General features: G+C 44.3%; 1 protein-coding gene across 3 annotated transcripts in view; it reads right to left on the reverse strand.

The window, feature by feature from the left end:
* Positions 1–3,636: 3,636 nt before the first annotated feature.
* Positions 3,637–13,900, reverse strand: part of dagla (diacylglycerol lipase, alpha) — a 69,410-nt gene continuing 59,146 nt past the window's right edge. For 2 of the 3 annotated variants that reach the window (XM_047041366.1, XM_047041365.1), the window contains exons 16-21: positions 13,095–13,163; positions 12,774–12,846; positions 12,462–12,667; positions 12,199–12,325; positions 7,782–7,945; positions 3,637–7,263 (exon numbers count right to left, since the gene is read on the reverse strand). In XM_047041366.1, coding sequence (XP_046897322.1) covers positions 6,150–7,263; positions 7,782–7,945; positions 12,199–12,325; positions 12,462–12,667; positions 12,774–12,846; positions 13,095–13,163 — 1,753 coding nt within the window. In that variant the 3' untranslated portion in view covers positions 3,637–6,149. The remainder of the gene's footprint in view (positions 7,264–7,781; positions 7,946–12,198; positions 12,326–12,461; positions 12,668–12,773; positions 12,847–13,094; positions 13,164–13,900) is intronic. The other variant, XM_047041367.1, reaches the window with a different exon arrangement.

Raw genomic sequence — 13,900 nt, forward strand, 5'->3', positions numbered from 1 at the left:
AGAATCACATCCAAACCGAATGACATTATCTTCTCCGGCCAAGACAAAATCTTTCTCTGTTGCAACGTTCCCCACTCAGTTTCTACTTAAGTTCGCATGCTGCAAGTTTTCAGGCAGTGATAAGCGCGCTCTGATGATTCGCATGTTAAACAAACAATATTTGTAATTTGTAGTAGGCCTACATTGTAAGAGATACTAAATACCATCGGCATTCTGTTACAACAGGACTGGTGATACGAGTCTTATTATTAGTAGGCTATTAGCGGCTGAATCTGCGATGTCCAGCAGCCATTGAGTCAGATTGCGAAAATGTTTGTACGTTTAAAGTTCAATTAGTCGATTTTCAGACGTTTTGGTCGACCAAAGAACCTTAGTCGGGGACAGCCCTAGTGCTTACGTAACAAACCTACAGTCGCCGAAAAACTACACGCATTGACCGTGACATACGCATTTCAGCCCCTTCACAGAGGCTTGAGAACCCTATTTATTTATTATTACGTTTCATTAGGCCTATTTAGATGGAACAAAACGTGAATTGAATCTTACTCTGTACTTGAGGCCTTTTGCAGGCATCTGTGGGAGTGGGAGCACTCGATGGTCTCTTCAAAAATCGATATCTGATATCTTCTGATATCGATGGCTAATTAATCCATTCCGAACAGGTAGACTAATCCACAACGTGTATGTGTGTACATACTTTGTGGATCCTGATGTCGCCGCCGCAGCCGCAACGCACTGATTGGAGGGTCACAGACCATACAGCGCAGATGAAATGATTCAGACTACAGCTTTTAAATGTTAAACAATATGAAATTTAGTCTTTGGTGTTTTAAAATTACACCAAATTTATTTCGGATTGTTCCAATGGCAGAATACGGGGCGCAGGGAACTTAAATGTGCGTAAACGCGCATACACGCTATTTAGAGGTGGATAAACGCTATTTCCGAATTTCAGGAGGTGTGTAAACGGCTTTTACGTGCGTTTAGCCCCCACTACATCCCTGGCTACATAAATAAAGTTTGATTGATTGATCAAATTATTTAAATCAATTTGTAAAACAAATGCGTATGGAAAAAACATACGTTCAAATATATTTGTCATAGTAAAGGTAAGGTATTTCTTTGTAAAGGGATGAGGAAGACAGTTGACATGTGATTACAGTATGATTACAGTAAGGTGAGTGTGTGAGTAGGGTTGGAAAATGCATACTTATGGGCTAAAACTCTAGAATGGGATTTTGCGATGGAACTCTTTCAACCATGTTAAGCTGGCACTGCAGTGGCCTTTCCTAATAGGCAGCTCCCGACCCCCAAATTCTGTGAGGCAGGACTGAGGGACATGACAGGTCTAATAATAAACGACCTGGTGGCAGGGCCAAGGATCGGGTCAGGTCAGGAGGGCGACCCGGGGGCAGGGCTGAGGATCGAGGAAGATTAGGAGGTTTACCCGGAGGCAGGGGGGAACCGTGCGGGTTCACGAGTAGGTTAGGTTCACAGAGTAAGTTACCATGGACACTGACCAAAGGTTTTCGTTACCTCTCTTTCTGGAATGGAAAACCCAGATTTTGCGTAATTTTTGGGTTACCCAACTCAGGGTTTTCACTAAACCCGCTTTCTGGAATAGATTTTCTTCAATATCATGTTTTATTAAAAGCTTAAAATATCTTTACAGGTCATAAATGTTGTTCAATCTTCCCCAAAATTGGCACAGATGATCTTCACACCAGGCACACAGAATTTTCACAAAGATTTTTAAAACCGTTTGTCAATTATCAAAATAATCTGCAAAACCACCAATTATTTTCTGGATTGACACTAGATTTACTATATGGGCTCAGAACCCATTTCTGACTATGTAAATCTGCTTGGCCTCTTCATTACTGCTTGCAGCTATATTTAACTCTGGTTTAGCTAAATGATTCATCAAATGTTTGAACTTTCCGCTGCCATTGATGGTTGAAGTTCGCAGATATAATTATTTCACAGTGCAGGTCATGTATAGTGTCAATACATTTTATTAAATGGTAATTAAATGAGGCAATAAAGAAATGTGACAGTAAATATTTAAATACTGAAATAAATAAATACTGATATTAATAAATACACGTTTAAATAATTAAATTTAAAAATAAATAATTAAATATTACATTACATTTACATTACATTTATGCATTTAGCAGACGCTTTTATCCAAAGCGACTTCCAAGAAAGAGCTTTACAAAAGAGCATAGGTCACTGATCATAACAACGAGGTAGTCCCAAACATTGCAAGCAGCCAAAACATGAAGCTCACATTGTGGAAAACTAAACAAGTGCCAAAAGGGAAGACCCATAAGAGCATGCAGTTATACAAGTTTACAAATTAAAACAACATGAACCACAAAAAGTGTAGGACTGTACCTGTGGAAGAACAATCAATAGTAAAATATTTCACAGCGAGTACAAGACTTAACTTTGTTATAACTAACCTACAAGAGCAACAAGTCACTCAATAAGAGTCATTGTGATCCTGGAGGAAACTAGCAACAGGTCTAGCCAAGCATTCCTAAGTGCCGTTGTACTCCCGGAACAAGTGTGTCTTGAGCCTTTTCTTGAAGGTGGGGTTACAGTCGGTGTCCCTGATGGAGGTGGGGAGCTGGTTCCACCATTGGGGGGCCAGGCAGGAGAAGAGCTTGTGTTGGGACCTGGCAGTCTTGAGCGGTGGGACCACCAGGTGGTTGTCTGAGGAAGACCGTAGGTGACGGGTGGGGGTGTAAGGTTGCAGGAGAGACTTGATGTAGTCGGGTGCAGTCCCGTTCACTGCTCGGAAGGTCAGTACCAGGGTCTTGAATCTGATACGGGCGTTGATGGGTAGCCAGTGGAGAGAGATGAGGAGCGGGGTAACATGGGAGCATCTGGGTAGATTGTAGACAAGGCGGGCCGCTGCGTTCTGAATCCTCTGAAGAGGTCGGGTTGCACATGCTGGGAGACCAGCGAGCAGCGAGTTGCAGTAGTCCAACTTGGAGAGGACCATTGTTTGGACTAGCAGCTGGGTGGAGTGCTCAGACAGGTATCTCCTGATCTTCCGGATGTTGTAGAGGGTGAATCTACAAGACCGGGAGACTGCGGCAATGTGGGCCGTGAGGGAGAGCTCGTCATCCATGGTAACCCCAAGGTTCCTGGCAGAGGATGAAGGGGTCACCGTCGCAGATCCCAGGGTGATTGACAGATCATGGGAGATGGAGGGTTTAGCCGGGATGATGAGAAGTTCTGTTTTGGCGAGGTTCAGCTGGAGGTTGTGCTCGGTCATCCAGGCAGAGATGTCTGCGAGGCAGGCCTCAATCCTAGCTGAGATCCCCGGATCAGTCGGGGGGAACGACAGGTACAGCTGCGTGTCGTCAGCTGCAGCAAATATTGACACAAGCAATCATATGTTTTACAGTTAATAATTTCTGGTAACGTTTCACATGTTATTTATTGAATTATTTAATATAGACTCAAATCTCCCTCCATAAAATTGCTGGTAGGCTCTATATTTTCTACTCGTGTCTACTGCTTGGATGCTATCCCAAGTGCTTTGGCCTTCATAGGACTTGACTCAGGACAGATCAAGAATATGGTTGGAAAAAAAAGACAAATAAGATTTAGTTTCTCTGAAGTTGGTTTTGCTTTATTTTATTACAGGCAAGGCAGTGGGGGATAGGGTTCAAATACATTCTCATTCTGGGACAAGACGGGAAGAGTAGCAAACCAAGTAAACAATGACAAGACATAATTGATTAATTTTCTCTTCAACATGACCAATCTCTTAATCTGATTTTAAAGGATTGTGTAAAGTTCTGCCAATAGACTAAATCTTTTGTATACTGTAGATTTTTTGTGTTCTTACTAAATAGATTTTTTCATACATCTTTTTCTATATATGTCAATATCGATATAGATTTATGATATACTCGTTTTCATAATACAGTAATTTTCTACATTATTATCCTATTGAAATGTAATATATTTTTTCTTAAAAAGACAAGTAACAAGACATGGCTTATAAATAATTACACAAAGAAGACAGTGCTGTACATGCCATAGTGAAAAAGTACCCTCTGCTTCCTGTGACTGTGCTCATCCCTTCAGTCCAAATCAGATTGTTAGCATAGACTGGAAAGTCATCAAACCGTGAACTGGACACCAAGGAAGAGCCTGTTAAGAGGTACAATAGCAAGTCCCTTAGTCACGATACAGTACAGAGCGTTACTAATTGTCCCAGCGACCCCATTAACATGTCTGTGTTGCACCACACGTTACTGTAATTACCCCATTCATTATTATAGAGTCCATTGCCTAGAAGATCCCCAAACCAGTCTCTCAAACAGCTCTCACTGCCACCATGTACCCCATTCAGTACATCTTCACCTGGACATTTCCCCACATATACATATATTCCCTTATTTAGGAAAGTCTGCTAAAACTCACCATACTCAACCTTAAAAAGCAAATGTTACAAGAGTAATAAAATGCATAATAATACCATCAACAATAGCAATAATCAGGATATCAACTGTAATGGTAATAAATAATGTAGTGTTTGTGCTAATGCAACATAACCCCAACTGATATGAAGTATGTATATGCCCCATATTCTAGTAAAATGTAGTGATACTTGGCTCTGTAATGAGCCTCTTGCTCCAGTCCAAAACCACCTAGGCTTGAGATGAACCAGTTTTAAAGAGACTCAGACTCTAAGGTCAAAAATTGAAAGGAGGAGAGCGATTACCTCCCCCAAAAGTGGACAATCGTCAACTCGTTTTTTAAGGGTCCCTTTGTGGTTGTTTGTATTTAAATATTAACAAGTTTTCAACTACATTATACACCAACAACCTTGACAGTTTTGGATGGACACCTACAGATACTTGTCAATTCTCCAGATTACACTCACCCCATCTTTTGTAGGAGAATAAATAAATCTCATACGGTATCTCAAATGTTATCTTTCAGCAAGCTGATCTTGGTGGAGACTCCAGGAAAGGGCATGGGTGTAGAGAGCATGGCAGTGTTAGTGAGTCAAAATGGCATCCCTTTCCACAGTGCTTCAACACAGAAATCCATTTGATTGGCAGAGCGAGAGATATTAAAATGAATCCTATCCCTTTTTTAGCTTAACTTGGTACTTTAGGGCTTTGTTTGTTGTTTCAATGGTATATACTTGAACAGTATTCACATACATAAACAATATTACACCTTTATATAAATACATTTGGCAATACATTTTTGGCAAAGGAGGATGGGATGGGGAAAATTGTGCATTTGTATGTGTATGACATTATCCAAATAAAAGTATTAACATTTGAATAAGAGAAACTTCCCCTTTAGTAAAGAAAAAAAAGTAATCTATCTTCATGCACTTCAAAATAAACAACTGGCGGCATTGTTTTATTTGTCACAATCACTGTTTTTAAGACACATGTATGTTATCTGATAAACATTCCCTCTCACCCACACAGTCAATTCCTGAAAGACCTGAGGAACTTAGAACATCTTAGTACCACTCCTCTCCTCTACTCAGCACTCTGTCTATCTGTTGTGGTCGTCACATTCCTGATATTGAGTTAAAGAGTTTAACGGGATACAGTGAACTTCTAGGGATGAGGAGGGAGGGCACTAGATAACATTTTCCACTTTTGCCTAATGTGTATTTTTTTCTTCTAAATTAGGCACCTGACTCTGGGAAATGCATCACCTAGATTACCTACAGTATAATAACTTCTCCCCTGCCTAGATCTTTACTTATAATAATGCCACATCTCTACATAACAATGCCATGTGGATGTGAGTGAGATAGTGTGTTGGAATGATATTAGTGAGGCTCTTCCTATTCAGCACAGGCCCCTGGCATGCACAGATAATTACATATTTTACACAACAACAGTAGTGAAAATGCTATACACAGAATTGAGCTTTAACACCTGAAAATGTTTTAATTAGAGTTCTTTGTCTCAGTCACTTCGTTTATGGTTTTGTTGTGTCTGTTGTGTCTCTGATGGATGCCAGCACAGCAGACTGCATTCAACTGCATGCATGCTCTGTGGTGCGTTGGAGAAGGTCAGATGAGAACACCCAAGGAGGATGGAAAGAGTGAGGAAAGAGGAAGAGGGAGGAACCCAGCAGGTGTACTACTACACCATGGAAGATAGTACGTTTTCCTCTGGGTAAGGGCAGGGAGTGGATGTTCTTAATGAGAGTGTGGTTGGAGGAGCTCCATCAGAGGGGGACAGGTCATTCAGCTCCCCAGAAGAAGAGAGGGGGAAGGAGGGAGAGAGGGAGATGCCGGAGGAGGGGTCTGCAGAGTCAGCAAAGGTGCGGGGGGGCTTGGGGACCAGGTTGGGCTCAAGAGTGGCCCTGGCCAGCAGCTGTTTGTCCTCCCCCCGTTGTTGTCCTTCCCCCGACCCCTCTTCCTGGTCGTATGATCCTCTACCAGACTCGGACTCTCCATCAGACAGCTCTAGAGGGGGAGAGCTGCTGCCGTCTAGCCTGAAGAGAGAGTCCAGGTACTGGGCAAACTCCAGCACTGCCTGGCTGGGGTTCCCATTGGAGAGTTGGGGTGGAGGGGTGGAGGCAGAGGGCTCTGCCTTGAGCTGCATCTCTTCTGCTGTCTCTCTTTTCTCCCACCCCTCCACGTCTCTTCCATATCCACCGTTTTCTGGCCCAAGGTTGGTCCGAGCCCTGTGGGGGACTGGGGGGGTGCTGTCAGGGCTGTAGACAGCAGGTATATCCTGGACTCCCCCATCTAGCTCCGTATCATGTGGGGTGCTCGAGTCAGACTGCTGGGCCAGGACAATCTGTCCTGCAGGGGCTGGGGAATGGTGGCCGCTGAAGCGAGGGGTGGCGGGTGACAGACGCATGATGTAATCTGGCGTTGATCCAGACTCCAGGGGGGTAAAGTATGGCCCTGCCTGTCCTAGGTGCTCCGGTGTGGCCTGGCAGAGGCAGTCGGCAGCCAGGAGCTCAGTGCGGGAGCTGAGGGAGGGGTTCTCCTCTGGGATGGGGGCATCCAATGAGAAGGGGAGGCAGCCCAGCATGGGAGATCCCCTCAAAGCCGCAGATGAGCGTCTGGAGTCCAGGCTGTAGAGAGACTCAGCATCAGACAGGCTCTCCATCACGGCCAGGGGGGCCTTCCTGTCTCTCAACTCCACCGCTAGGCGCTCCCTAGCCCCCCGTAGAACCACCGGTACTGGGGGAGGAGGACACTCCGAAAAGCCATCAAGGGATATCTCAGACCGGGCACAGGAACTAAGGAGAAGGAGGAGGAGTGGAAAGGAGAGATGGTGGGAGTGGAGAGGAGTGGCAGAAAATGACAACGAGAAAGAAAGAATGAAAGTGTAGAAGTGTGGGAAATAGACATTGTTTGAAAATAGTAAGGGAGGGGGGGGGGGGGACCGTAAAGAAAATGACACAAAAGTTAAAAAAAGGAGAACATAAACAAGAGGGGTGGGAGAGAGTAGCAGCCGGGAGGTTACATACAAACATGACTACTGGGAGGCTAGACTAGTTGTTCTCTGGGCCTAGGTGGGCTAAACCACAGAGGACGAGGAGGGAACTGGACACTACCATACGTAACTCTGTGGTCAGACAGCAGGCGTGCATGCGTGAGAGAGAGGGACATATGTACACAGAGTTAATTGGTCATGCATTACATAAAGATAATTTCATGCTATGTATAAATCGGACACTAAGAAGAATAGACCAGGTTTCCCCACTCCTCCCCTCCCAGCTTCCTCCCTCCCTCTTCGACACGCCAGTAGACTAACCGGACACTGCTGTTCCTGCGGTGATGCATGGCAGGCGTGGGCTGCTGGGAGTTTGGCACGGCCATGAAGATGGTCTCAGGGTTGAGGTCGACCTCCGTGGGGCTCACCATGATCTTAGCAGCGGATAGCAGGGCAGTCTTCCCTTTGTTGTAGTTCTCCAGCACCTGGGGATAAGATGGGAGTGAGGAAGAAATTAATGCACGGTCACCTTGCAACCAAGGCTGTGGTTATAGGCGGATCACCAGGGAGCTCTGGAGGGGGGGGTGAGAGAGGGTTGGAGTGTGGAGATGGTAGGGGGTTACGGGGCAGAAAGTTATCATTATTGACATTACAAAGACAAATTGTATGTTGTTAGACAGGTTATAACTGCAGAAAGGTCAAATTAATACAAAAATAGAACTGATATAGAAATACACATTAGAACGGAATGTTAGAGCTGAGAAAACAGGGTATTACAGATAGAAAACATGGGAGAAGTATAATACCACTACGCCCACCAACATTGACTTTATCACTATCATTCTCCACCAATCTCCTGTGGACATGCTTCACAGGCACTCACCTCACCTACACAGGTTGCTGCACAATACCTCAATATTGTGTGACAGATATGGGAAGGGAACACTTCCTGAAGAGCAAAAAGGCTGTAGCTATTAAGCGTCTTGTGCAAAGACTATTGAAGAATAACAGTTTAAATGGTATCAGCAAGATGTCACATAACATAAGAATGTTAGTAGGATTCTCATAGATGGATTAAAAAGGGCACTGCCACTGTAATGCATGAGAGAGTTTCTGAAGGTAGCTTAGTTTTGTGAATGAACACACATTGTCTTTTGACACATGAACCATGAAAATGATTGTACAGATGTAGAAGGTACAAAATCATACAGTTAAAGAAAGATTACAACATGATGGAACATCACCACGCATGGCCACTGTTAAACATTTGTTTGACTTTAATGGGTTAATGAAAACAATGAAAAGACACACGTGTAATGAATACACACAAACACGGTACCAGTACGTGCATATACTTTAAAGGGTCCTCTACAGATGAACAATAATGCAATGTAAACAATCACATGTAGCTAATAGACAAAGCACAAATTAAAATGACATGTTTAAGGAAGATACAATACATTGAAATGGCAGTAAACAAAGATCTCTCATGCATATAATGGCTGAGTGATGGAAAAAGAGTAGAGAAAGAGACTGGGGAAAAACAGCAACTATGGGGAAAACTAGGCTCAGTATTAGATTGTGCTCTCGATTTAACAACCAAGCCCCAGCAAAACAAGGGCACACACTATCACTCCTGATATTAGTATAGAACTACCAACAGCAGTAGAAGACATCCACACCAGAACTATAACTCAACAAGCCAAAAGCAAATACAAAAACTCCCATAATTGGTGTGTCTCATAGAAAGGCTCCAGAGAATCAGGGACATAGGATATACATGTCTAGAGCCAGAGGTGAAAGGCTAGAAGTCGGTAACCTCACCTCTCCAAATACAGGTTGCCCAAACATCATACAGTACAGTGCAGAAGCATTCGGTTTAACCCATTACTTTGACTGTAACCTGAGGAGTTATAACAATAATTATGACTATAAAATAATGGCTGCATAAAAATCAAACTCATGTGTATTGGATAGAATTTTAACACTTAATCATCAAAATTAATAAACACTGCATAGACTCTCTTCTCATTGGTCCAGACTGGTGGATCTGTAAAGGCATAGGTAATTCCTGAGAGCAAACAGATGACATCACCACAGCACTGACCAATAGAAACACAGTGTGACATGTAAAGGGGACTGCATAGAAATCTACCCAGAGACAGCTTCCTATTGTGTCGAGGTACTTAAAATGTGGTGTGTTGATGTTCTATTCTTATACAGCAGGAGGAGGTGTAGGAAAAACGAGGAGCACAAAGACACACACACAACACCTTGAGCTGCCAATTAGAAACCGCAGGAAGCCCACCAGGAATAAAGCAGAGAGGGGTTAGTGTGTGAGTGTGGAAGAAACCGCAGTTACCATGGAAACCCTGCAGCGTCTAGAGAGAGAGAAGCGTGCGTTATTTGGTAAGTAGGGCGTGTGTGTGTGTGTGTCAGTGTGACTGTGCTCCCCAACCTTAATAGATGTGAGAGGATAAGAGTTAGCCAAGGTTCATAATTATTAATACTGGTGTGTGGAACAGTAGTATCATTCTAAACTGGGGGGACTGAGCTTGGGTTGAGATTGGGTTTGTAAGGAAGGCAAGGGGGCAGGTCTGTTTTGGTGGAACATGGGGTGCTGCAGGCCTGAGGTAAAGAACGCAGGTCTACATACAGGCTGGATGCCAATTCGTGACCGGGGCTGGGGGCGCTGTGTGGCAACTGGGGGAGCGAGAGCTTGGGTCTGTCTCAGGGGTGATGTCTGACAGTGAGGTGGATGGTGGGGTTGAGAGAGAAGCAGGGGACAGGACAGGAAGTGTATCTGCTGGGCTGTGTAGAAGAGGAGAGATGGAGACGACATCACCTGGAACTAAGGGAGCAGTATGAAAAGAGGATGCCAGGCCCTCTACAGAAACAGCAGAGGTATCAGAGTGAAGAGGGATAGAAGGGAGCTCTGCTGGGTGGAGAGATTGGCCGTCTGCAAGAAGAGGAGGAGATGAAGAAGGTGGGTCTGTAAAAGATATGGAGCGACTCTCTGAAAGGGGAGAGGGGGAAGGTGGATATTTGTGAGTATCCGATGAGATATCAAAGATAAAAGGGGTGGACGGAAGCTCTTTTGGATATAGAGACGGGGAAATAGAGGAGTGCGGGTGTGTTTGAGAAGTTATGACAACATTAGTGAAGGATGCATGGTTCAGTTCTTCCACCTCCACTGGCTCTGAGTCTGTCAGTTCTGAACTGAGCCCAAATGGTTCCAATACCTGCAGAAACACCATACTAATCAAACAACTACACACACACTCAAACATACGCAAGCAGTCATACAACAAATACGGTAAAGATACAGACCTCTTCACTGTACTTGCACAGAACAAACAAAAGGCTGAACACTGAACGCGCCGCAGACGCGACTGGTGTAAATAAGGGGTAATATACAGTTTATGGACAATTGTATGTGGACATTCTTGATGAACTTTTCATTCCAAAGGGGCATTCCAATGGGCATTCCAAAGGAGTTGATTCTTACTTTTTTTTCTATGACTGCCTTCACATTTCAACAAAGGCTTTCCAAAACGCTTTGGAACATTAATGTGGGATTTGCTTCCATTCAACCACAAGAGCATTTGGAAGGTTGGGGTGATTAGACCTGGCTTGCAACAAAACTTTTCTGTATGGACCTCGCATTGTGCATAGGAGAAATTCCCATTTTCAATAACTAGGGACTATTTTTCATGGTTTTGGGCTACAGCCCTTCGTTCCACTGGTGGAAATATTAATACTAAAGCATAACAATTTCACTATAGACAATTCTGTGGTTCATACTTTGTTGCAACAATTTTGGGGAGACACTTTCCTGTTTTTGGCTTGATAATTTCCCGATGATGCACAAAGTGAGGTCCAGACAGAAATGTTTTGTCAAGTTTGGTGTGGAAAAAACTTGAATGGCCTGCACAGATCGCAGACTTCCATCAAACACCATCAAATCAAACACATTTGGGATGAATTCTAATTCAATCTGCAAACCAGGTCTAATACAGTGCCCAACCTCTCTAATGCTCTTGTGGCTGAATGGAAGCAAATCCTGCATGAATGTTCAAAGTCTATTGGAAAGCCTTTCCAGATAGGAGAAGGCAGTTTACTGTTTTTAATGTATTTAATGACATTTAGTCATTTAGCAGACGCTCTCATCCAGAGCGACTTACAGTAGGTACAGGGACATTCCCCTTGAGGCAAGTAGGATAAAGTGCCTTGCCCAAGGACACAGTAATTTTGCATGGCCAGAAATCGAACCGGCAACCTTCTGATTCATAGCCCGATTCTCTAACCGCTCAGCCATCTGACTCCCCCATATACACCCCAATATGGAATCAAACACACAGCCAAGTGATACCATCCATAAAAGCTTTGTGATCTCACACTAGGTACCATGGAGGATCAGTCCCAGGTCTTTTGGCAAACATTTAGATGAAACATTCAGATCTAAACATGCGCGCACATGCACACAGAAACACAACAACCATTTACTGAGCCTGTCCCAGCAAGCAGCCCTCAGAATGGACCCATGTGAAGCAGTGTTTCTTGATTGTATTTCATCGGTACCCTCTACCACTACAGTCACTTTTACACAAAGTCCAATCGAACACATTCGTCAGCGCCCATGCCTGCACCCACACAAACACCGACACCCAACCATACTATACACCTCTCTCTCTCTCTCTCACACACACACATACACACAAACAGCATCTCCACAGACCTTGTTGAGGCCTTCCATCACCATGTGAGGCATGTGTTCATTAAGCATTGCAGGAGAGATGATGACCTCATCAAAGGCTTTGTTGTCCCCCCAGAGAGCAGAGTATGTGGGTTCCTCCTGGCCACAGCTAAACACACAAATTAAAGATAGAAATTAAAAAATCATACAAACCAGAAAATTGATGTTTTTATGAAAGTGCTCAATGTTCTTTAAAACTGATGTGAAAGCCTGCCAGCTGGCTTGGAAAATTCCAGTCTCCTCACCAGGTTTCTGGCGGGTGGTTGTGCACCACATGGATGACCTTCCCAGGAGGGTACAGGGGGGTGGAGGCTGACAAGGCGATGCTGAGGTCACTGGGGTGCAACCATAGCCGTGTGCTGGGAGGCGCAACTGGGGGGGGCTGGGTGCTGTCCTCCACAGGCAACTCGGACTTGGGGATGCACTTTGTGCCCCCTGCGATGATCCTCCACTGTAAAGGACACACACACAATTATTGTCAGCCTGCCTAGTAGCTACAGTGTGTTACTACCATTACATCCTGTCTGTGTGGCTGACTGCCATCTGGTACACGTCACCTTTGGCTTGTCACTTTTCTGCAAAACCTCCAGTAGGTGTCGCCGAAACCCCTCCAGCTGGGAAAGGCCGATCCTGGGGGACACAAGCAGAGAGCAAGAATGACTATGCTGCAGCTGGTATGCGGTCTGACAGGTACTAAACACATTCTAGCCGTGTGCATGTGCAGAGTTGTAAAAGCTTTCAGCTATACATTCATGTTACATCAGATTGTGTCTCACAGAGGTGCGCAGTGATGTTATATATCAAGAGTATTGAACAGGGCCCTGGGATCCTCTGAGAGGGAGATGAGGGGAGGGCACAGGAGGAAGCATATTACTCACCTTGGGACCAGGTCCTTCCCCAAAACCACTGAGGTAACAAACTCCTTGGAGTACTCCATAGCATCCTCACTAAGGATGGATTGAATTTAGAGGAACAATTAGACAGGAAAATTGAGAGAAGAGGATCAAATAGAAAGTATTTGGCATTCAAATACATCCATGCTCATTCTCATTCCTTGAGTGAAATTGGAGGAGTAGATTTTTGTAATCTCACAGTTAACAAACCGCCCCCCAAAAAAATCATAGCTGCTCGATCCGATCCAAACAGACTGAATAATTCAGAACCTCTCCACAGCAAACATGGAGGTGTGATAGGGTGTCAAGGCTCAGTATGACGCCGCCTACGATATAAAACATTCAGCACATATCGACACATGACGATAGCACAGGCACAGGAGGTGTCATAGAGCCAATTCATTCCCCCCACAGTCAGATAAGTGCTGGATGAAGCAAACAAATGGTCTCACTAAGTAAGACTGCATATTCCTTGTTTCATAAACTCACATTCACAACATATTTAATAGGTCCTTTATAGGTGCTGCGCAGTGCTGAAGAGGGCTGAAGGACAGGACTTGTGGCTGGGTTCCTGTGGATGGCTGTTGCTGTCTCTGCACATGTTTCAACCACAAATGTCCTTATCTAGCTTTTCCACTGGCAGTGTGAGCTGGAGCATGTCATATCTGCCTGACACACACTTACACTCTCTCCGCACGATTTGCATATTAGAGTCAGTTAAAGCAGTCACTTCAGGGACGCAGTCCATAAAGGCAGGAGAAATGCCGTCCGACCCATGCACACACTATTAT

The sequence above is a fragment of the Hypomesus transpacificus genome, chromosome 19, assembly GCF_021917145.1.
Source record: "Hypomesus transpacificus isolate Combined female chromosome 19, fHypTra1, whole genome shotgun sequence".
NCBI classification, from domain to species: domain Eukaryota; kingdom Metazoa; phylum Chordata; class Actinopteri; order Osmeriformes; family Osmeridae; genus Hypomesus; species Hypomesus transpacificus.